Source organism: Struthio camelus, chromosome 14, assembly GCF_040807025.1.
Source record: "Struthio camelus isolate bStrCam1 chromosome 14, bStrCam1.hap1, whole genome shotgun sequence".
Lineage (NCBI taxonomy): Eukaryota > Metazoa > Chordata > Aves > Struthioniformes > Struthionidae > Struthio > Struthio camelus.
Genome location: NC_090955.1, coordinates 825,517 through 849,703, shown reverse-complemented (window position 1 = coordinate 849,703; position 24,187 = coordinate 825,517). Strand labels below are relative to the sequence as shown.

The 24,187-nt window shown below is 45.3% G+C and overlaps 1 protein-coding gene across 7 annotated transcripts; it reads left to right on the top strand.

Annotated features, from left to right (window-relative positions):
* Positions 1–342: 342 nt before the first annotated feature.
* On the top strand, positions 343–24,096 carry LOC104148117 (cullin-associated NEDD8-dissociated protein 1-like). Of its 7 annotated transcripts, none has more exons than XR_011134529.1 (15): positions 343–510; positions 4,550–4,693; positions 8,671–8,825; positions 10,470–10,593; positions 11,249–11,505; positions 12,119–12,224; positions 12,921–13,069; positions 15,260–15,552; positions 16,963–17,104; positions 18,277–19,782; positions 20,164–20,259; positions 20,973–21,142; positions 21,349–21,509; positions 22,245–22,352; positions 22,567–24,096. XR_011134529.1 is itself a non-coding variant. In XM_068907341.1 (15 exons), exons 1-15 carry the CDS (start codon positions 443–445, stop codon positions 22,792–22,794), a joined length of 3,711 nt encoding a protein of 1,236 aa, XP_068763442.1. In that variant the 5' UTR covers positions 343–442; the 3' UTR covers positions 22,795–24,096. The 7 variants fall into 7 exon arrangements, 6 of the variants coding, with proteins under 6 accessions (XP_068763442.1, XP_068763443.1, XP_068763445.1 ...); XM_068907341.1 differs by having other exon boundaries at positions 21,345–21,509; XM_068907342.1 differs by lacking the exon at positions 343–510 and adding an exon at positions 1,344–2,083 and having other exon boundaries at positions 21,345–21,509.
* Positions 24,097–24,187: the final 91 nt, after the last annotated feature.

The window sequence follows — 24,187 nt, the reverse complement described above, 5'->3', positions numbered from 1 at the left end:
CCCGCGCGCCAAGGTTCCGGGTATTTCCACTCTTTTGGAGGCAGACTCGAGCGCTTAACGACGGGAGCGCTTCCCACCGGCAAAGCCAACCCGCCCGTGGCCTTGCCCGTTGCGCCAGCGGGCTTCAGCGCGGGCGCCAGGGTTTAGTCTGAGGAGAAACCGCGCTGCGGGAGGAGAAGCGCTGAGGGCACCACGGCCGAGCCCCAGCTCTGCCCCCGCCGCGCGTGGGCCCCGCCCCCGGCTCTGGCCCCGCCCCCGGCTCTGGCCCCGCCCCCGGCTCTAACTCCGCCCCGCCCCTGACTCCGCCCCGCCCCTGACTCCGCCCCGCCCCGGCTCGGGCCCCGCCCCCGGCGCGGCCGCGGCAGACCCCCGGCCGCCGCCGCCGCCGCCGCCGCCATCTTTACGCGACACCCCCCTCGCCGCCGCCACCTCCACCGCCGCCATGAGCAGCGTCTCCTACCACATCTCCAACCTCCTGGAGAAGATGACCTCCACCGACAAGGACTTCAGGTGCCCCCTCTGCGCCGGGGGGTCAGGACCGGCATTTGGGGGGGGGGTCTTCCCTGCTCTGGGGGGAGGTCAGGACCGGCTTGTATGGAGGGGGTCGGGGCCTGCACTGTGGGGGTCCGGACCTGCCCTGGGGGGGGGTCGAGACCTGCCCTGGGGGGGGTCAGGACCTGCCCTGGGGGGGGTCGGGACCTGCCCTGGGGGGGGTCGGGGCCTGCACTGTGGGGGTCAGGACCTGCCCTGGGGGGGGTCGAGACCTGCCCTGGGGGGGGGGGTCAGGACCTGCCCTGGGGGGGGGTGTCGAGACCTGCCCTGGGGGGGGTCAGGACCTGCCCTGGGGGGGGGGGTCGAGACCTGCCCTGGGGGGGGGGGTCAGGACCTGCCCTGAGGGGGGGGTCGAGAGCTGCCCTGGGGGGGGTCAGGACCTGCCCTGGGGGGTCGAGACCTGCCCTGGGGGGGGTCGGGACCTGTATTAGAGGATCTCCCCTACCCTAGGGGGTCAGGACCTGCCCTGGGGGGGGTCGGGACCTGTATTAGAGGATCTCCCCTACCCTGGGGGGTCAGGACCTGCCCTGGGGGGGGGGTCGGGACCTGTATTAGAGGATCTCCCCTACCCTAGGGGGTCAGGACCTGCCCTGGGGGCGTCCCCCCTGCCCTGGGGGGTCTCCTCTGCCCTGGGGGGGTCAGGACCTGTATTGGAGGGTCCTGGCTGCGCTGGGGGTGTCAGGACCTGTGTTCGGGGTCCCCCCTGTGTTGGGGGGTCTGCTGCATGTTGGAGACCCCTCTGCGCTGGGATATGCCCTACTCCGGGGGGGGGGAGCACCTGCATTGGGGCATGCTGTCTGTACTGGGGGACCCTCTCTGTTGGGGGGAACCCTTTGCATTGGGGAAAACCCTGCACTGAGGGGGTCCCCGTTGCGCCGGGGGTCCCGTTGCATGGGGTGCACCCTGACCTGAAGGACCCCTGCACTGGGAAGTACCTTCTGCGATGGAGGAGTCCTTTGCACTCGAGGGGACCCTCCGCATCAGGAGCGGGCACAGTGCCCCCCCAACCCTGCTGGCAGCTAAAATCTTAACTGCAGGCATGGATGGTATTATTTTTCTCAAAGGCGTTCATCTGTTTTCTTTGCAATATTTTAAACCGAGCATTTTTTTCAGGATTGAGGGGAGGAAAGCAGAGACACCAATGATTTTCCCCTCCCTTGTGTGTATCGCAGCATAATGCAAATAAGCAAGCAAAGTGGAGAGGGGAACAAAAGTAGTAATAACTAGATTAGGCTTTAAAAGCTTATTTGTTTGCAAATGAAGAACATCATAGCAAAAATGCTGAAATAGTTCTTCATTTGTTTTTCCCCTAGAAGTTAGATGTTCAGTGTATTAGAAACAGTGCTCTGGAAGGCTGTGTCACCCAGAGGATGGACGCTGCAGATGTTGACTGTATTCAGACTGCTTTAGGAACTATTTCTGTGCAACGGGAAAAGACTGCCGTTGCCGTGCCTCCCTAACAGGACTAAGATGCTTTTATTGCTTTTTGTTTATGTCAGTAGAAAAAAAGAGACATCTTTTTAGGGTTGGGGTAAGTGGCTTAATATTAAAGGTGTTCTATTAAAAAAAAAAAAAAAGTTCAAACTAACAAATATGAAAGATTTTGCCCACGAGCCTCTGCTGTTCTCCATGTCAGCCTGGAAGGTAACAGTTGTGCCAGACTTGATACCCGAAAAGTAGGGTGACTTCTGCCCAGGCTGCTGCTGTTTTTCTCATGCTAAATGGATACTTTTAAAGGAAGTCGATGATGGAGTAGTTGCACTAACAGTTTGTTCAGGAAATTTGCAGTTAATATTCCGCGCAAGATGTGCCCAGCACAGGGCATTTGTCACTTTATAGGGATATTCCACAGACATTTCTCCCCAGCACACGATTAAGCGTGGGCATGTTATCTTCTGCTGCGTGGCCAGGCGTGTTTCAGTTACAGGACTGGGTTTCATGTGCTTGTGTCCCATAAATAGATCTGTATACCAGTTTCTGAGGGACCGGTGGGCAGGATGGCAGCAGGTAGCCAGTCGAAAGCTGGATGCGTTGCTGTGGCAGCTTCTGCTCAGTCCGTGGCCATAATTGGTCATGCTTTTTCTATGCGGATGATGAGCGGAAAGTGCAGCTTAATAGCTCTTGCTGAATCAGAAATAGACTGCATATTCTTAAAATTATAGGTCAGAATTGCTCTGTTTTTCTCATGTTGGATGGCTGGCTGGTTATCTAATACCACAGCAGTCTCTAGTTCCCCATGTACCTACTTACTACTGAAGAACAAGCTTGCACTTTGAAGATACAAATGTTGCCCTGGCACATTAGGGCTTTTAACTGCTGAATGAATTACATCAGAGCCTAATTTAAAATGGAGGTGTCACCTGGTAAATAAAATAGAGCAGCTTCTCTGTGCTGCCTTTTAGACGTTCATCTCTGTGCCTGGACTAACATTAGAACAGAACTAATACATGTTAACCCTACTTAATTTTTCGCAGACTTCTATACCAGCACCTTGTACAGATCCTGCTCCCAGGAAAATAGATACTTTCTAGAACTTTTCAATATTGATTTTGACATTGTCCCTATTATAAAATAATATTGACTAGGAATGAGCTGGGATATGTTTTTCTTTCTAAGCTGGAATGATAAATGCAGTGCTTGATTTTGCTCATGGGAGAAAAAAGTGCAATCAGAAATGGTCCTTGCTGCCAAATATTACCTTATGTTGTTAATCATATCTGAATGTAATTAATTGGACAGTGGATAGGGAATAAAGAGCAGGTGAGTGCTTCTTAGTAAAAGGACACCAAAGAATCCAAAGGGGGAAATGAGATGGTCAAGGCTGCACATAATGCTGGAGGAAGATAACTTTTGTAGTGGTCTTTTCAGCGATAGAAGCTGCAGCGCAGATGCAGCATCTGTTATTTGTCTTGGACCCAAGTGATAAAAAAGCCTGCGTGCCGTTCACAGCGTTGTGTCCTTCATTAGCAGTGCGTCCGTGCAGCAAGATGTTTAGTACCTTTTCTGTGGAACAGAAAAAAGCCTCTGGAAGGGAACTAAGTAAGGAAAGAGGTTGAGTATGTGGATGACACCACTGTTTAGGTTAGGAAAGGCTCCAAGGAGCAGAAGGGTATAAACAAACTATGACTGGGCTGAATAATGGAAATCTAAATATAGCCAAGGTAAATTTTAAAGCGTAGTTTACTTTGTTTTCTTATTTTCTTAGCTTGATAGGCCATCTCCATGTTTGGACTCATACAATTCTAGAAAATGGAACTGGAGAGGAAGCCCAGATCTCATGATCCCATCCTTCTCCTGCATGGAAAGATCAACTCTGTCTTAGCTGTTCTGAGCATTTATTTGTTTTAGTGATATAAACATCATTTCCAGAAAAGGGTAGGCTAAACTGTGTTTTGGTGTGTACGTTACCCTTGGAATTGGTAGTCAAGTTTCAGAACTGCTTGCTGCTCCCTGTTGTAGTGGTCTAATCGACTACTGCATTTGATTGCTAGTAACAAAGATTCTGTCAATGATACACATAAGCCAGAAAGAACAGAGCTAGTTGTGTTCTTAGACCCCAGGCTCGTTTTCATAAGAATTGGCCAGTTGGGGAGAAAAATAAATATTTTTCTAGCATCCTTAACCGTTTCAATTTGGAGTTACCGAAACAAAATATACAGGCGAGATCCCACAGTGACAATTCTAGAGTCTTGGTTTACCCCATCCCTACCAAGTATTTTTAGCGGAGGAGAGAATGGGAAATAATGTGTATTTCTCATTTTCATAGCTTCCTTAGCTAAGTCCTTTTCAGCCGTTACCTCTGAGTTTTCCACTTGTAGGATAGTAATGATTATTTCTGCCTTATTTTTCAGCATACTGTGAAAGGGCTGTAGGTTACTGCTTGGAAGTGTTTTTTCGTACATGCACTATTCATCAAGTTTCAGTCTCCAACCAATCTCTAGGAAATGCATTTGTGTATGTATATCAGCCAATCCACTGCTGCTGTATGTTGTTTCAGATTTATGGCCACCAATGACCTGATGATGGAACTGCAGAAAGATTCTATAAAGCTAGATGAAGACAGCGAGAAAAAAGTTGTGAAAATGCTTTTGAAATTGCTGGAGGACAAAAATGGGGAAGTACAGAACCTTGCTGTCAAGTGGTAAGAGCCTCGGCAGTAATTACCGTATTTCTTGGCAGTGATGAAACTGTCATAGGCTCCAGAGAGTGGATTAGAGTGGAGCCTGGCCCTGCAGTGCTGGCACCTTCCTCAAACCTCCCTTTGTAGGGGCTTTCCTTCTCGGGCAGGGCACTGCAGTCTCCTTCTTTGTTGATACTCAGAAAGGGTGAACGTACAGGTGTCTTTGTAGAAGCAGTAGGTGACTCTGGAAGCATTTCAGTGTTTATATTATGAATCTTACCATACTGAAAATAACATGCCTAAGATTTTATTTCTTCAGAGAGTAACCCAGGTAAAAATTTTGGACACCAAGCTCCTCTGCTTTGGAGGGCTTTTAAAACCAGTGCTGAATTTCCCTGTGGTCCTGTCTTTGTTAGAGACAGTGCTAAATTGGTGACATATATACCCTCTGAGAAAAGGCATTTGAATTCCAGGCATTCTGAATCCTACTCTTCAAGAGCATTTCTGTTAAAGCTTATAATGTGCTTGTTTTTCTACTTCGTCTCCAGGCTTAGCCTGTGCCATTGCTTCACTTTTGACCACTTTAATATTTTTTAACCCAAAGGGAAAAGGCTGAAGGTCCCTCTATTATTGAGTCCTCTGATTAAGTGATCCTACTGCTGACATGTTGTTTCCTGTCTCTTTCCCCCAGCATGTCTAAATGGGAGTGTTCATTCTAGAAATGAAATTGAATGAGTCAGTTCACGCACAGGGCTCCAGAAAGGTGGGCCATTTAAAGACAACTTTGGGTTCCTGTATTCTTTCCTACTGTGAATCTTATTCCTCTTCCCTTCTTTTTAATCTTATACTGCTTCCGTCCCTGTACTTTTCCTGTGACCTTTGGCTCTTTCTTTTTCATTCCCACTACCGTGATTTTTCCCCAGCTGTTTTGGCCCTGTGCTTGTCTCTATCTAGTTTGGGCTTGTTTCTTCTAATTTTTAAAGAAAAACTGTTGGGCACTGAAAAAAAGAGAAATTTCTTTGTCTATTTATCTACAGCTGCATCAACTATAAGTCTGTACTCATTGCAATCTCTAATTCATCCAGAATGTGATAATTAGAAAGTAAGTTTCAAAATGAAACCAGTAATGTTTTCTGTCCATAACCTAGGAAGTACTTATAACAGCTAATATCTGGTCAGTTATTCCCAATCAGGTGGCAAGTATCTCTAAGAAGGAGGAGGTGTGACACTTTGAAGGACACTGACGGTTGAATTAGGCCCAAGCGTGGATCTGTGCAGCCCACATAAGGATTCAGGAGTAAGTTAGGAAGCTACTGAAAGGTCTCGCAGTTGATTGTTATCGTCTAAAACAAAGGTCTTATTTCTTCAGAGGAAAGCTGAAATCACACTTTGCACCCAAAAAACCTCCTAAATTTGAAATCCAGATGCAAACCTGTCCTGTTTCTGGGTCTGTGTTTTGGACGCTCCTCCCCCTTCCCCAGTTTAGACAAGTTCTTCAGCTTCTCTATGCCTTGGTCTCCCTGCCTGTAAAACAGGAATAACAATCGGTTCTTTTCTGTTCTGTACTTTCAGATGTAGGATTGAAAACCATTTTCACTTGCACAAAATCTTATTATTTTGTTTCTTTTTCTAACTTTTACATTTCAGAGAAGATATTGTGACTCTAAATAGCTATTATTGTCCTGACTGTTGAATTTTGGAGTAATCTTCTGCAGAACAAGCTTTGTGCTTGTGTGAGTTTGTTTTGTGAACTCTGGGAAAAACTGTACATACAGTGCTTGCTAAGCATGCTGCTAGAAGTAGTTGTGACCTACCAGCGAGGAAACTGGTGCCCATTCATAGATGTTCCATAGAGTTCACACTACTGGAGTTATGCCAAAAAGAAGAGGGGGGAAAAGAAGGAAAAAAATGCCCTATTGTTGAAAGATTTTTTTTACACTGTGGCCAGAAGTAAACGTTATAAAGTGCTAGCAGCATATCTTCTCATACAAGCTCTTAACAAAATGTAAGTCATCAAGGCCTATGTTTTGACAGTGAGTGTCTCTCACTGAAGTTTAAGCTCTCAAGTTTAAGATTTTTCTCAGCTCTCAAGTTTAAGATTTTTATCACTGACTCTAGGAGCAGAACCTCTCTTGTGTGTAAACTTCAGTGAAAACAGGGTATGCTGAGAGTCCTACGTATCTCTGTCTCTTTTTGGACTCTGTAGAACCCTTTATCCTTTCTTTATGGGCTGTATGGACAACTAGTGTTGATGACAGTCTCCAGGGAACAGTGGCTATGGCTAGTATTATGCAGCATACCCAGCCAAAAAAACTCTAGTCACAGTTGTCTTTTCTGGATAACAAAAGAAAAGAAAAGAAAAAAGACAGATTCGTCTTTTCCTTCGCTCCATTTTCACCTGGCTGGGTGCATAACATCCTGAGAGAGGGAAAAAACTGATACCTTTGGGAACTGGTTACTTGAATTTTTTTTTTGCTCTGGAACAACAGCATGATGGAATTTTTGAAATTTCAGAACCCTGTTGAGAAAAAATGGATGTGCTGCACATGAATCCAAAGGAAGTGTTCAGTTCTCATAGATTTTTTTCTGAACGCAAAGGACAAGATCTCAGTTCAGCCACTCAGTTTTGACAAGTCCCCACAAGGAAGGGAGCAAGCGGTGATTAGCATCCCGTGCCTGACCTGGAGCTTAGCGTGCAGCCTCCTCACTGCTACAGCAGGTAGCTACTGCTCTGCAAAGTGGTATTAGCCCATGGGAAATGGAAAAATACCTGTAGCACCTGTCAGGAACCTCTTTTCAGGCCTAAATCCTACCAAACTAATTTTCTAATTTGAGCACAAAATATTACCTGGTGGTATTAATCTACAAGGTACAAGGTCTAGGGCCCCAGTTCTCCAGCTAGGCAGACCCTTGGTGGGAGAGGAGGGTATGGATCTCTGTCGGTCATGGAGCTACGAGCAAGGTCACTTTACCTGTTGAATAGCGATATGTTGTCAGGGTTGGAATTGGGCTCAGCGTGGATGTTTCCATTTTCCATGGATGTTTATTAAAACAGAAAGATTGAATTTCCCGTGCAATGTGATGTTTCCGCTCATCTGTGTTCATTTCTTATGAATATTCTAGCAACTAGATTTACTGTTTGTGAAACAGTAATTTGTCAGGGGTACACAGTATTCATGGAAAATAAATGCATTTTGAATTCATTAGCGTAATTCAAAGATTTAAGTCCAGCTGATTAGGAGAGGAAAGCTGTAACATGTAACTTGTTGAAATACAGTTTAAACTTCACATTTTAAGTAGTTACCTTGTAAATAGCTGCAAATAAAAATAAATAATTGCAAGTAAATATTGACAAACACTCTATGCACAATTTTGAATACAAGCTCACCAACAGGAAATGTAGGTTGTTAACCAAAATTTTTTCTACCAAAAAAAAAAAAAAGCAGGGAAATGAAGCTGTTACTCAAATCCAGTCTTCTCTCTGTTGTAATTCTGAGCCTGGCTCAAGTAGAGGTTTTCAGACATGTGGTAGAGGGCAGTAGGTAGTTGTATTTACATGTGCAAATCCATTTGGCATTTGCTCTTACAAGTCAGTTTTGGATGTTTTTTCAAAACCTGGCTGTAAATTTTACCATTACTCTCTCTAACATCGTCCATCTCGTTCTAAGTCATTCTGTCATGGTTTCTGAGCTGCCCCTTCCACTAAGATCTTAATTGGCTTCATGTTTTGCAGTAGGTTAAGTGAAGTATCCTCCTGCAAATCTCATCTAAAGCTCCCTAAAGTCTGATATAGAGTTCACTGAGGCAAGAATACAGGGTATGCAAGCCTAGGGGCACAACATGTGCTCCCAGGTATCAGTACTCCATACAGATGTTTTGGTAATATTGGCACTTGGGACTGAGCTGCTCTTTTAAGAAAGAGTAAGTCTGATCTGTCCCTTCTGATGGCGGAAAGCAGCCTGCTTTCTGTTCAGTCTCACTAACTTCTCCTCCTACAGTCTGGGCCCGCTCGTTGGCAAAGTGAAGGAGTACCAGGTGGAAACCATTGTGGATACGCTGTGTACAAACATGTTATCAGACAAGGAACAGCTGAGGGACATCTCCAGTATTGGGCTGAAAACCGTCATCTCAGAGCTGCCACCAGCTTCTACAGGTAAAATGTCTGTCCTTGTTTATCAGACTAAAGCTATCGGGAGTCACAGCCTTTGGGGAGCAGATGAGAAAGAATGAAAACGCTTGAGCTGGTCACCCTGAGGACGCTTTGTTCTGAAACTGCATCTGAATTCTTGCAGAAATCCTTTTCTGTGTACAGTGGTCCCAATGCATTCAGCTTGGGTCCAAATACTGCTGTTGAGGCAGCCTGGCAGGGCTGTTTGGTCTCAGCAATGCCACTAGCCTCTGTGGTCTCAGCAGTGCCAGCACTGCACCTCCTCCTGTCTGCAGCCCTGTTGGGGTCATCAGAGTGCCAAAGCCACCCTATCTGCTTCTGCTGCGTGCAGAACTCAGTATCCCAAAAATGCAAGAGCAGCTTTTCAGTAGATATCTGAAGTGCCCAGAGATTTAAGCTAGCTGCCTCTGCAGCCATCTCATACATCTTTTGTTCATTCAGGGCAGGTGGCCGTAGCAGTGATATCAGCATGGATGTTAGCCTCGGAGCAGACCTGGGATTAGTATGCAAATACTTGCTGAATTCCTCTTTCAATTTCTGCAAAATGTTAAGCTCTTGAAAGCCATCCTTTCAGAAGTCTTTATTTAACATTCATCATGTGAGCTGAAACTGTTTTAGGGTAGCAACAGAACAGATCTCCTTGACGTTGGCATTGACACTCTGTGTGGGTGGAAAGCAGCAAATACGGTGCGGGTTTGTTGCAAAATGGAGAGGCTGGACATCTTCCTGTGTGCTTCCTTCACCCTTATCCCACTCCATGTGCTCACTCTTGCTGTGGTGCTGACTGGAGCAAAGGGGAGGTTTGAAATAACAGCCCAACAGTGTGTCGGAGGGGCGATCCTTTCTCAGTGCAAGTTTAGCAGTTAATGATACTCCTAGGATGCTCCACTTCTGCTGTGTCTCTGTTGCATCAGGAAGGCGGTGCTCAGAATGGTGTGGGAAGCAATTGTCCCATCCTTTGAAAGTTTTTTGGAATCTGAAGTTGCTCATGCTTTGCACTGAACCCACTGAAGGGGTGGGTCAATGTTGGGACAAGCCCATCCCAGCAGGAAGACTAAACTTGTATCTGGGCACTCATCTGGACTGTAGGAGATAAAGGTTCAAAACTGTAATTGTAATCTCAACACATCCTTGAAGCTGGGTTATATGTTGTTCTGGGACAAATTTATCTAGTTTTACCCCTACCTTTCATCATGGAGCTGAAAACAGTTTCTGTCAGAAGTACTGTTCCCGTGGCAGAAACTTTGGTTCACTGAAACTGAACATTTTCCAATTAAAAATGAAGAGAGAGAAGCAGGGGGGAAAAAAAAAAAAAGAAACTTCCCACCCAGCTCTGCTCCCTGCATTGCATGGGCCTGGGAGCTGTCTGTGACAGCCAGGCTGTTCGAGGGTAAAAGGCACTCTCCAAGAGCAGAAGCTTCTTCCGAAGAGTTAATGCATTGCATCCTAGGGGGGATACCTTGCTGCTTCCAGTGTCTGTGCCCTATCTCAAACGCTAGTTGACTACTTTTCTTGTCAGCTCTCCCTGCAGTGATTTCTTTTTTTTAACGTAGGAGGGATTGAATGGTTCTTAGCAGTATAAAGATTTTTTTTCTTAACTGACAGCAGGGAAAAATGTGTCCCTTGTAGGCTCTACCATGACAGCAAATGTGTGCAAGAAGATCACAGCCCAGCTGACAGGAGCCATTGGCAAACAGGAGGATGTATCTGTGCAGTTGGAGGCACTTGACATCCTGTCAGATATGTTGAGCAGGTACCAAAGGATTTTCTTCTGGCAGCTGTGTACTGCAGGGGACTGCACTGTGTGGGTTTGCTTTTGATTTCTGTATTTCCGTAATCTTATTATGAGGACTCAGAAATAAAGGATTGGGATTGACTGCCACTGCGGAAATACCTCTGCAGAGCAGATTCCCCAGCAGGGATGAGACACGACATGTCAAGCTCTTGTGCGCTTGGGAATAGCGGTAACAGTAGTGAAGGATCCTGCAGAAGCTCAGTTCAAGTAAATACGGGGGGGGGAGAAGAAGGGAAGTTTATTTTAGCCCTGTGATCTGATCACATATGCATTTTTTTCCCCTGGCTGCCTGTTTATGTTATTACATAAATCAGAGTGACAGTGTCATATGTCAGCTGCACACAGGACCTTATCAACAAAACCCCAGCCCATCCAGAAGGACAGTGTCATAATCAAACTCCTCCATGATAGAGACAAGTAACCTTTCCCTCTGTTGTACATAACAAGTCAGTGTTCAGAGCAAAACACCCTTTTTTGTTTTCGGACCTTTTTCCCCACAAATGCGTGAAGTCTTCATAGCTGAAGGATTTTTTTCATTTCCCTTTTGCTGGCAATGGAGGCCTTTTACCTGGGGATCCGACTTTCAACTTCTGTCTTCTTCTGTTGATTGCAGACTAGGGGGGACGCTCTACTCTTTCCATTCCTCCATCCTGAACTGCCTCCTTCCTCAGCTGACAAGCCCCAGGCTGGCAGTGCGTAAAAGGGCCATCATTGCCTTGGGTCATCTTGTCTTGACCTGCAGCGGGAACATCTTCTCAGAGCTCACCGAGCATCTGCTTGCTGAGCTGAAGAGGAACGAGTCTACTTCTACCACCAGGACTTACATCCAGTGTATTGCTGGCATCAGTAGGCAGGCTGGGCACCGCATAGGTAGGATGAGTAGCTTGAAGCGATGCTGGCAAATGTAAACACATTTTAAAGCAGCTCATTTTAGCGGTAAAAAAAGCGTATTCACCCTGTTCCTGATGTGTCAGTGGCTTGTGCTTTGTGATTCCCTCTGGGGTCCTGATCTGGCTCTCTGATCTCCACTTGGAAAGCAGGAGACACTGAACTAACTCTCTGGCTGCCGTTCTGTAGTACCTTTTATCTTAAGGTCTTGCAGCGCTCCCCTAATCTTAATGCCTCTGTGAAATATGTCAGCAGATTCACTCCATTTTAAATGTGAGGAGAAAGGGAGAGGCAGCATATTGTGTAATTTGCCTAAAAGATTTGCTGGAGCTGAGCTTGGGTCCTACAAGATTTCCACTCACAGCTCTCTTTCCATGACTGGAAAGACAACAAGGTGCTGGGGGCAGGGGGAGGGGGCTAAACGCTGAAAATCCCTGCTAACCTAGTCTTTGGGCTGCTGGCTCCTCCCTATAAGGCCTAGGGGAGAAATGCGCTGCAGGGCACAACACAGAAGTGGCAGATGGCTAAGCTGTTAGCTGCTTAGATAGGTGAAAGCTGGAATGATTTTCACTGCTGCTTACTTTGTCCTTCCCAGGAGAACATCTGGAGAAGATAATTCCTCTGATTGTTCAGTACTGTAACGTGGAAGACGACGAGCTGAGGGAGTACTGCTTTCAGGCCTTTGAGTCTTTTGTGAGAAGGTGTGTGTTCTAGAGGAACACTTATGCACCTTCCTGTGCCTCTGTGTCCTCCTGTTGTAAATATCTATGCATTCAGCGTCCAGGGTTGAATGTTTTTCTACATGTATTCCTGTGGGGAAAAGACAGTTCAGGAATGAAATCTCTTTTTTACATGCAGGATTGGGCTTGAGTATATGAGCTATTTTACCTCAACATATGAGAGTATGTTTCTGTATTGGTTTTGCAGGAGCGTAAGTTTTCCTTGTCCTTGTAGAATCCCTCAGCAAGAGGGAACTATCTTGCTCCTGGTGCCTGGAGGGAGTGGGAGGAAGGGGGGGTCAGGTAGAATTGTTGCTGAGCGGCAGCTCTCCAGTCATTTGGTCAGAATTTCAGTGCTTGCTTTGAGGAAGAAGCCCTGCAGAGCTGCTGAGGTTTTCTTCTGTGAGGAGAGGATTGAACTAGATGGCAAACGCTTTTTTTTTCTCTTCTTTTTCCTTCCTTGTAGAAATTATCGCATCCTCTCTGGGGGAACGTGATGTTACTTCATGCACTGAGGGAAGGAGCAGCTCTGGTTTAGCTTGTTACCAAAATGTGTAAACAGTTTGTGAAGCGTTCTGGGATTCTTTTGAGATGAATTATGTTATTTGGATATTTGAAACTGCTTATTTTGTAACTCTTAGGATTATTAACTCTTAGGATTTTTATTTGTCTTGATAGGTGCCCAAAGGAAATTGACCCTCATATCGCTAATGTGATGGGGTTGTGCTTAAAGTACATCACCTTTGACCCAAACTACAACTATGATAATGAGGAGGAGGAAGAGGAAGAGATGATGGAAACTGAAAATGGGGAGGATGAAGAGCAAGGTGCCTGCTTGTGAGGTTGACTGTGCTCAGCAGAACGCTGGGTTAACGCTTCTACCCTTCCTGCTCTCTCTCTCTGCCTCTATGGTGTTACGTTTACCTATCCCCGTTCAGATCCATGTTAAGACAGTTAATTCTCTTAAATGGATTGTTTTAATTTAGCGATGGTAGTAACACAGCTGTATGTGCAAAGTCCCAACAGTAATTCTGATTTTGTTAGTTTTATTTTTTTTCTGACAAGCTTTTCAGATCTCTGCTTGCCCAAAGCAGCAGGGGAAACATTGAAACTTAGGCTATGAAGTAGCTTAGCAGAGAGCTAGACCAAGAAAGCAGTGCCTTTCCTGTCCCTGCTGACTGCAGGTGTCTCTTAGAGCACATCCAGCAACCAGCCAGGTTTAATGCCTGGAAATCCTGAGAAGCAGCTGCTTTGCCATCTTGATTGTCAGAAACGCTGCCCAAGCTCATGCTCCCCAAAATGCCTGTGCTGCTTGCAGCCTGCCGGGCAGACCTCAGACCCCTGCTCTGAGTAGTTGATTTTATATGCCTGGGCAACAGCCCCTCTACAGGGAGGCATGAGCTGTGTCATTCTCTGTTGCTCTTTGTCTGGTCTGGACTTCTGCTGGTGGAACCAATGGTTTGAATGCAGCTGTAACGCAAATTCCTGTCTGTCTGGATAGTTTAGCTCTAGCCCATCTGGCATAGGGGAGTGAAGCAGCTCCTTATTGGGGTCCTGACAAAATGATGTTTCTTGAAAAGATATTACAGGCAAATCCAGAAATTGCAGTTAAACAATTACCTGCCCCTCCTGCTACATCTACTGGGGTGCCACACAATGTTACTTTTTTAACTCTGGCAACTAGCCAATATTTGTAGTTTATTCTGGTTAGAAGAGGAGTTGGAAAGGGAATCAGGAGTTTCTTTGATGTGATCTTGCTTATTTTCATAAACGGACAAACTCCTGTTTCCCTAATTGCAGGCGACATCAGGCAAACAAGCAGTACTTCCTTGCTTCCAGGTTGTCCCAGCCAGCATCCCTGCCTGGGTTTGACAGAAACATGCTGATTTGTTAGGCTGGAGCTTTTTCTTGGTTTCTGTGATGATTCCTCTTGTCTCTCCATCTACTAGGCTATTTTCCATGCGTACACACTGTCCCTGAAAACAACAGGCAGCCAGAGCTCATCTTTGTAGTCACCTAGAGGCCACAGAAGCTATACTTTTGCCTCTGTGAGGTTGGTTGCTTTTTTCTGCAGGAAGAGATACATGCTTAACTGCTATTTTAAATGAAAGGCTGCAATTTAGATGTACCAGTTTCAGTGCAACTTAACACATCCTATAAACGTTGTAGGCACATGACTATATTTTTAATAAGTAGCTATTTTGTACTACTTTATAACATAAAAGAGCAAAGCTACAAGCCTAAACATTTGAAACAAAGTGCCACCGTTGAAAGCATCTCGGGCATCAGTGAAGGTAATTTGATACTGTCTTCAGAAGTGGTCTCTTGTTTGTTTTCAGAATCATGTTGAGTTTGAGGTAGATATCGAGCCTTGGTCAGATAGGAGGGGTACATTTGATGCCTGTTAGCTATAGACAGTATTTCGTACCGTCTCCACTTTGTAGCCGCACAAAGTGCGGCAGCTGGGGAGTGGAAGTTAGGACAGGTCCCTTGAAGAAAGGCATTTTTGTTTACTTTCATACTAATTGGGGTAAGCGGTTGGCCAGCTTTCTGGAGGATGTGTTAAATGTGCTGCTGATAACATTGCAAATTGTTATGCTTTTTTGTGCCATTCAGGGATTGCTAAGACAAGTATTTAAATATTTCTGGATTTAACATCTGGGAACCTCATTTCCCCCTTCAAAGAAAAGCCTTGATGCCTGCGCTGAAGTGGCCCTCCCAGTAGGTGTAGTAACACTAAGGTTTATTCTCCATCAGCTTTTACTAGGGACAGAAGGAGCTCACATCAGCCCGGGGCAGCCCTGACTCGTCCTAATGCAACTGTCCTAACGCATAATGATATCTGTAGAAATTGTCCAGAATAGCCCACCCCTAATGTTTCCAGATATGTGTGTCCTCTGTTACCGGCATGTTTGTCGGGTCAGTATCTGAAGAGGGAAACTCCGAGGCATCAAGTGATCCTCTAGCTCTGGTCTTCTTGTAACAATGTACCTCGCTTCCCCTTGACTCCTTTGCAGAAAGCGACGATGAGTACAGCGATGATGATGACATCAGTTGGAAAGTCCGCAGGTCTGCAGCGAAGTGCCTGGAGGCCATTGTCAGCACCAGGCACGACCTCCTTCAGGACTTCTACAAAACCCTTTCCCCAGTTTTGATAAGCAGATTCAAAGAGAGGGAGGAGAATGTCAAAGCTGACATCTTCAGTGCTTATATCTCCTTGCTGAAGCAAACACTGCCCATCCAGAGTTGGCTGCATGCTTCAGATGCCACTGGCAAAGATGATGTTCCCCTCACAATGCTTCAGAACCAGGTGCGTGAGGAGATGGTGGACTGGATTAAATCAAAGAGCAACGAGAAGAAATAGTTATCGTGCCACCAATGAATGTGGCTAGTAGCTAAGCCTGAGAAGAGAGCGGGTTAAAGGAGCCATTGGAGACGCAACCAGTGGGGACTAAATCCTCTGGGGTAACAGTTGACCGCTTTCCTCCCACCATTCCCGTGGAGAAAGCCCTAAGGTATAATCTACGCTGGCCCCTGGTTAGTCTCTGAAACGTGTTTGCAGGCTGTGTATGAGGGACGTTAGCCTTTATGTATAATTCCGGTCTGTTGCCTGACAGTTGCTCCAGCTGCTGCTCAAGAACTAATTGAATAAATCATGGTATAAACGTAACAGGCTTGAGCCATTGGAAGCTCAGTAAGGGTTGGATCCAACCGGCAGGGGTACCAGAGCGTGCAACTCTGTTCGTTTTGGGAGAACAGCCAGTTGGTTCCAGAATAGCTTGCATGGCTGTGTACAGAGTCTGCACACCACTGCTGATCGAATGAAAGCAAATGTTGGAAGCAGTTTTTACTGATGCACTGATTTAATTCAGAAATATGCTGGAGGGGTACAGTCAGGATGATTTAGCCGCACGTGCTGATCAGGGCTCTGTCCAGGATCCTCACTGCAGTCATGGTCTGTACAAGACGTTTTAGAAGAAGATGAAAGCAATGTTGGAAACAGCGTTGTTATTGAATACTGTGCCGATGAGAGAAGCTTTTTCTGGCTAATGCTGCTAGTGACTGGTCAGTGCCTTGAAGCAGGAGGAGCTTAAAATCCCTTCCAAAAGATAATTGCATAACTGATAAATCTTCTAGATGTATGAGATAAATGTGTTTAAATAACTTGCACCTCAGCCCTTAATTAGATTTGTTTTTTGATTTCACTGAAACTGTGCAGGGTGGCCTAGTTTAAATACAGTGATGGGGCAGAGTCTTTAGATAGTAAACCGGAAAGAAATCATAAAACTAACTTCTTTACCAGCAGTGCTCCCTGTTTGCTCCTGTCCTTTGCTGAGGTCTGATGAAACTGGACCGGCCAATTGTGCATCCCCCCCTGCACTGCACTGTGTCATGGTCTGATAATTTTGGTGCAATTCTTTAAGCTTCCTTATTAGAAGATCACACTGACTTCAGAAAGGGTTGCATAGGGGTCTGGTTGTAGAATTTGAAAGAAAAGAAAAATCTTTTCTTAAGAAAAGTGCACTCTCCTGTAATGTATCCCTAAACTGTTCTCCAATGAACGACTGGACTGTTTCTTGCTGGCTCCCTATCAGTTCTTTTGCTGTATCATTAGTGCCTCTGGCTCAGCTGAACAAGCTGCTTTGGTAGCACAGCTCTGTGCCTGAGAGGCTGGGATGACTGATGTGTTTCTTTCCCATTTGCTTTTTCCAAATTGCAGGTTCCCAACATTGTCAGGGCCTTGCACAAGCAGCTCAAAGAAAAGAGCATCAAATCACGACAAGGCTGTTTCAGCCTCCTGACAGAACTGGCCAATGTTCTTCCTGGCTGCCTGGCAGATCACATCCCTGCGCTAGTGCCTGGTAAAGCTTGTCTGTGGGCTGGGGATGCAGGAGCGGGGTTGGCTTAATTCGTTCATATCACTGATAATGTGTATGCTCCTTCCCTGCATGTCCTGGTTTTATCCATGTCTATTTATCTCACTGAAAGCCAGAATAAGTATTTCAAGTTCATTTCCACGGTTCCCTGACAAGATGGGTTTAGGCAGGCCTGCTTCTGCTTGCATTGAAATTGGCAGGAATTATGCTCCTAACCTGCTGAGATCAGGAACACGTTAGTGACGTTTTTCTATTATAACATTTTAAAATTTTCTTGTATTGACTGATGCATTCCCCCATTTTTTCATGAGCTTCCCCTGCCTGTAGGTTCATGAAGCATCCCAGACTGCTGAATGGCTTGTAATACTAAGGTCCTGCCTTGGTTCTTGATGTGTCTGTACAGTAAATATATAAAAAGTCTCCTGTGATTTTCCCTGGGTCCGATCTGTGCACCTCCCTCTTATGTGCTAATATTCAAACCAGCGCATTCAGGCCAGGCCAGTCAGTGCATGACTTTGGGAGTGGCAAGCGGGACTGTTGTAAATGTTTCTGATCAGTCTACTGAAAAACATAAATATGCCCATAGAAATTGGATGTGGAAGTACATCCTTTCTATAAAGGCAGCCCATCTTTAATGGTCTACAGTTATGTAGTTATGTTCCTAACAGCACTAAGAGGTGTTCTAAAAAGAGATGAACATTAGAGCCTCTGCTGCTGTTTTTTGGGTTTGTTTTTTTTTTTTAAACTTCTCACAGAAGGAAGGCAGGCATTCCTGCTGCCTGGAGTGCCTCGTGTTCAGACTAGATTTTCTCTGTCTTAATTTCATGCCGTTTTGTCATATTTGTTTGCACTTTACTAACAATTCTTCCTTGTCTCAAACCAAGATGACTTTTCTAATCAACCTTCTATAAAGTTTTTGTAGCCAGCCATCCAGGGCTGCTACAAACAGTTATGTCTGAATTGGCACTTCCTTGAAAGCAGAAAGACTGCAAGGGTGGTAACTCTTGTTTAATGGTATGTATCTTCTGGGTGGGGAAGAGGAAAGAAAAGAGTTTCCAATTGTGTCCAGCTACTTAAGACTGGGGGTGGGGGGGAGGGGTTATTATAAAGTCCCTTGAAGAAATAAGACAGCAATCTTTCTTGTCTCCTCTGCACAGGTATTATTTTCTCCTTAGCTGATAAATCCAGCTCCTCCAACATGAGGATTGATACACTGTCTTTCCTTCACGTCCTTCTTTGCAACCACCGACCAGAGGTATTTCATCCTCATATAAAAACCCTGCTACCTCCAGTTGTGACCTGTATTGGGGACCCCTTTTATAAGATCACTTCAGAAGCTTTACTGGTCACTCAGCAACTTGTGAAAGTTATCAGACCTTTGGATAAATCTTGCACTTTTGACGCCAAGCCCTACGTGAAAGACATTTTCTCTGGTACTCTGAAGCGACTGAAAGCAGCTGATATTGATCAGGAAGTGAAAGAGCGAGCTATCTCATGCATGGGACAAATCATTTGCAATCTGGGAGACCATTTAAGCACTGATCTCCAGCCAACCTTGAAGATATTTCTGGAGAGGCTCAAAAATGAAATCACTAGATTGACAACAGTCAAAGCATTAACTTTAATTGCTAGTTCTCCACTTAAAATAGACGTAAGACCCATTCTGGGAGAAGGTTTCCCCATTTTAGCTTCCTTCCTGAGAAAGAATCAACGTGCCTTGAAACTGAGCACTCTGACTGCTCTGGATATCCTGGTGAAGAACTACAGTGACAGCCTCAAGCCTGCCATGATAGAGTCAGTCCTAACAGAGGTCCCTGCTTTAATTAGTGAGAATGACATGCATGTTTCCCAGGTGGCTATCATGTTCCTTACTACTTTAGCTAAGGTTTATCCATCCTCCATCTCTAAGATCAGCGGTTTGGTTCTTGCTGAAATCTTTCAACTTGTCCACTCAGCTTTGCTGCAGGGAGGGGCGCTGAACGCTATCATAGATTTCTTCCAGGCTCTGGTTCTGACAAAGACGGCCACCATGGGTTACTCGGAGCTGCTGAAGCACCTGACTGCACCTATATACTCCTCGGGTTCAGCTGGGGCATCAGTGACATTACACAAACAGGCCTATTACTCTGTCGCAAAGTGTGTGGCAGCCCTTTCCTCAGCCTGCCCAAAAGAAGCCCCTGGGGTAGTGAACCAGTTTATCCAGGATGTGAAAAACCCCAAATCCAGCTCTGCTGTTAAAGTGCTAGCCTTCCTTTCACTGGCAGAGATGGGACGCACCATGAACCTCAGTGCACAGAAAGAGCTCAAAACAGTCATTCTGGAAGCGTTCACTTCCCCCAGCGAAGAGGTGAAATCTGCTGCTTCCTATGCCTTGGGGAACGTCAGCGTTGGGAACCTTAAGGAGTATCTTCCCTTCATGCTGAAAGAGATTGGAAGCCAGCCCAAGAGACAGTACCTCCTGCTGCACTCTCTAAAAGAAGTCATCAGCTCCTCCCCGGCGGATGGCCTCAAACCTTATGTGGAGGATATCTGGGCTTTGCTTTTTAAGCACTGTGAGTGCACAGAGGAAGGGACGCGCAATGTGGTGGCCGAATGTTTAGGGAAACTGACTTTGGTGAACCCTTCTGAGTTACTGCCCCGACTGAAAAAACAGCTGTCGTCAGGTAATGGGAAGGGCAGTGGTGAAAGTGCCCTAGAAATGCATTGTTTTCCCGGTAAATCCTCTTGTAGACTGCTGGTGGGTACAACAGGGAGCAAAGCCAGGCTGCAGAGATGAGAAGGAAACAAGAGGGCTCTTTGAGAAGGGGTTTCAAAGGAGAACCAGGTTGCATGGGGCAGAGGAGGGTGTTAGAAGCAGCTACCGCATGCAGAGATTGTGCCGGATTAGGATTTAAACGCGCAAGGAAGTTGTTACGACAAATCCTCCGTTCTCTTCTCTCTTCGTTACATGTCTAGTATAAACGAGAGCAGGTTAAGTACTTTAAAGCTACAGCAATGATTTTGTCTTCTGACCTTTCACTGTTTTTTTTAAATGTCCATTGCAGGCTCTCCACATGCCCGGAGCACGGTCGTAACTGCAATCAAATTCACAATTGCAGACCAGCCTCAGCCTATTGATGCTCTCCTGAAAGGCTGCATAGGTGGGCTGAGAGAAGTAGCGGTGTGAGCTGGGAACATTAGGCATCAGACATCATTAGCAGATCTCTAGGGATTTTTGACACCTATGTGAACCTAATCCAATCCAGTTAGTTTTCATTTGTGTTTTTCTGCTTTTTGGGATAGAAGCCCAACATTGTCATTGTGAGTCCGTGTTAAATGGTCTGATACTTTGCTCTCAGGCATGTGCCATTGGTGACAGAGTTTTTTAGGGAGCATAAATTCCCCCTGCTTTTAAACTTATGATTCAAGCATCACACAGACAAGGATCTTGAAAAGAATATACTATGTTAAAACAGCCTGATACCTAGGGAGCCTGCATCTTGCATCTATTGTACAAAACTGGGCCTCCTGTTTCAGAGAAATGGAATCAGAGCAATTAGGAAAAAGACTTTCTTGAATACTGAGGCTTCTAATTTGGCTTTAGGATGAGGTCCGTGATAGCTAGAATCGTGCTGTTTGTTCTGTGACCGAACGCAGAAAGGTCACGTTTCTTCCACTTACTATATCCCAAATGAAGGGAGGGAAAGCATCTCTAATGTCTGTTAGACTGTGCCCCTAGAGTTACTTTGCCATAGACACTTTCATGTTCAAGCTCCCTGAAATACATTGTGGTGTTCTTGGTTAATGAGCAAGTGCTTCTTGAAGGACTGTTAAAACGCTGCAGTAGGACTGATTGGCTGTTCTTATCCCAAAGGTGACTTTTTAAAAACTCTTCAGGATCCAGACCTGAATGTTCGACGTGTGGCTTTAGCTATGTTTAATTCTGCTGCTCACAACAAACCTTCTTTAATCCGAGATTTGCTAAATGCCGTTCTGCCCAGCTTGTATAATGAGACGAAGGTCAGAAGGGAACTCATCCGGGAGGTATGTCATTAGTTTGGCTCGAGTGCAGTAAGCAGTGGCTCAGTGCGTGTGAAGCTGAAGGGAGTGCATGTGATTGATGCCTTTGTGAGCAGAGGCTGGAACTGGCTGGGCTCAGCAGGGTCGGGGGAGAAGAACATGAGGCATGAAGTGGTTACCCTGTCTGCTGTTAGGTGACCAGCTGCATTTTCTTTTCTTGTTTAAGGTAGAAATGGGGCCATTCAAGCACACAGTCGATGACGGCCTTGATGTGAGGAAAGCTGCTTTTGAATGCATGTATACGCTCTTGGAAAGCTGTCTTGACCGGCTGGATATCTATGAGTACCTGAACCACGTAGAAGATGGACTGAAGGATCATTACGACATTCGGGTAGATGCTTTTGCCTTAGCTGTTGGAGAGTAGTGGAAGTAACTGATGTTACTTCTTTGGGAACCTGGGCTTGAACTGAGCTGACAGCATAAAGTGTCCCTGCCATGCTGCTTTCCCATTCTCTGCCACTGCTGCAGCCTTTCACCAAAACCTTTTCCAGCTGTAGTTCGACTCTGATGGCCTTGAAAATACAACTCTTGTGTAGCTTTTTTTATAGGAAATTTACCAAAGTCTAAAACATTTGACACACTGCCACTTGCCCTGTATGGCCAGCAATGTTATCTTAAAAAAAATTAGCATTGTTGATGGTCTCCTAGCTTAATAGGAAGCACTACATCCTTTTTACACTGCGTGATTTATATCCACTTAGAAGTGGGTTCAACAGTGGCCCAATCCCTATGGTGAATGCAGCTATTTCTCTCACAAGCTGTCATATTTTACGGACATTTTGGAGGATGACATCATATACACCTGGGACCAGAGTCCAAACAGGCAACTGGTGTATGTTGGTTTCTAAACGGGTGCATTTCTAATAATACCAAAACTGTTATAAAACCCTAAGCGCGAAGGAAAGAAAAACATTCCGGTACCGATGCTGTGAAACAAGCACCATGGGAGCAGCATGGAAACAAAAGGGAGCACCAGTGCATGGGCTTCAATAGACAGTATCAGTGCTCAGCCTCAGGATCGGAGGGTGTTGCGAAGCAAGGCCGTTTTATTTTTTCCTTTGTCTAGATGCTGACTTTCATAATGTTGGCTCGCCTGTCCACGCTCTGTCCTAACGCGGTTCTGCAAAGGCTCGAGCGACTGATCGAGCCCCTCCGGGCAACCTGCTCCACAAAGGTAAGATCACATAGGAAATATGGCACATCGGGGTGGAATCTGCCAAAAAAAAGTCATCTATGCCGTTGGCCTTTGCTCTGGTTATTGCTTCTGAGCAGCCCGCTCCCCAAGTCCTTGATTAGAAAATAACTTGCTTGTTTCTGTGTCTGCTGGTGCGTCTGATTCTTTGTGCCTTTTCTGAACCCTAGCTGAACGTGCTGCTTTGGATTTTTAGGTAAAAGCTGGTTCAGTGAAACAGGAGTTTGAAAAGCAGGATGAATTGAAGCGCTCAGCAATGAGAGCGGTAGCTGCTCTCCTAACAATCCCTGAAGTAGAGAAAAGTCCAGTGATGGCTGAATTTTCCTCTCAAATCAGAGCCAATCCTGAAATGGCATCACTTTTTGAAAGCATTCAGAAGGATTCTGCCTCCTTATCCACCACAGAATCAATGGACATGAGTTAAGATTCTCCTGTTTACTCCCATCGCCTTCCTATCCTCATAATGCGTTAATGTAACAGATCCTTCATAGCCAGGCTAAGGAAGAATGTCATCGAGCTGGTCTCAACCGCAACAGCCACTGCAAGTCATTGCGTGCTGATATGAGAAAGTGACTGGTTCCAGCTGCACATGCAGGAGTCGGATGTCTCACTGAATTGTAACAAGATCCATGAGTCCAGGAAAAGTATGCCCTTATGTAGGGAATGGAATGAAAAATGAGAGTATATTCATTTGTCAGCAAGTTATTAAAGGGCATACAAGGCAATCTAAACTTAACATGGTTTTAGGAAAAAATGAGACCATTTCCTGCAATGCTTCCCTACTGCAGTACAAAGAAAAGTAGTTGTAAAGGTGTGTGTTTTTTTTTTTTTTTAAGCCACTGCACATGCACTTTCTACCCCAAATTGTCTGAAGAATGTTTCTATTGTTTCACTAAATAACATGGCTAAAAATTGTAAGTCATGTCTTTAATTGGTGATGAGCATCTCATCCCAATTTTAAAAAAGAGACCGGGCTGAAGAACTAGCTAAGCTGCATTTAGAATGTTCCATGTAGGCCTAAATTCACAGAAGGTGTGATATTGATATTTTAGTATTTCTGTGGAGTTAGGGTGATTAAAAAAAAAACCTTTCAGTCATGCTTAACTGCCATTATTACAGTTTTGACTGTGCAAAATACCTCACTCAGCTGTCTTCCAAAAGAGATTGTCTTGATTGCATTACAGGAACTACTTTGCCACTGAATTTTTCTTTACATTCAACAAGGGGGTGGCTGCTCCCTTTTGAGCAGCTCAGTGTTTCTAGTGCACAAGCAGCCACCTGCACACAGTCACACACCAAAGCACTGATCTATTCTGAACTTCAGTCATGAAACAAAAAACACATTTTTTTTTTCCAAGAAAGCTGGTATTCAATATCCTAGTGTCATAACACTAAAACAGGTGAAGGTAATTAACTAGCATTGTAAGAATACAAGCACTCCACGCTAACTTTTATAATTTAAAACCTTACCCTAACGTGGCTGCCTTGTTCAAATTCTGCTTTGCACAGGGGGAAAAAAGCCTTTTAAGAGACATGAGCGAATGTAACAGCAAATTAGAGCATGAGGCCACCATGACACCCTTCTTGTAGCCATGGATTTGTAATAAGCTTTCATTTTTCTCCGTTTTTGACAGAGTGGTTGATGTGAAAACTATTTATAGTGCAGTGTGAAAGAGCATCTGTTCTGTTCGAGTGGTATCCAAAAAAAATAAACTGTATGTATGAAGCTGCGTGCGTTCCTGAATTCCTTAATGATCACACTGAAATTACAAATGGCTGCCAGTGGCTTACAGAACAAGGGAAAGACAGATGAGCTG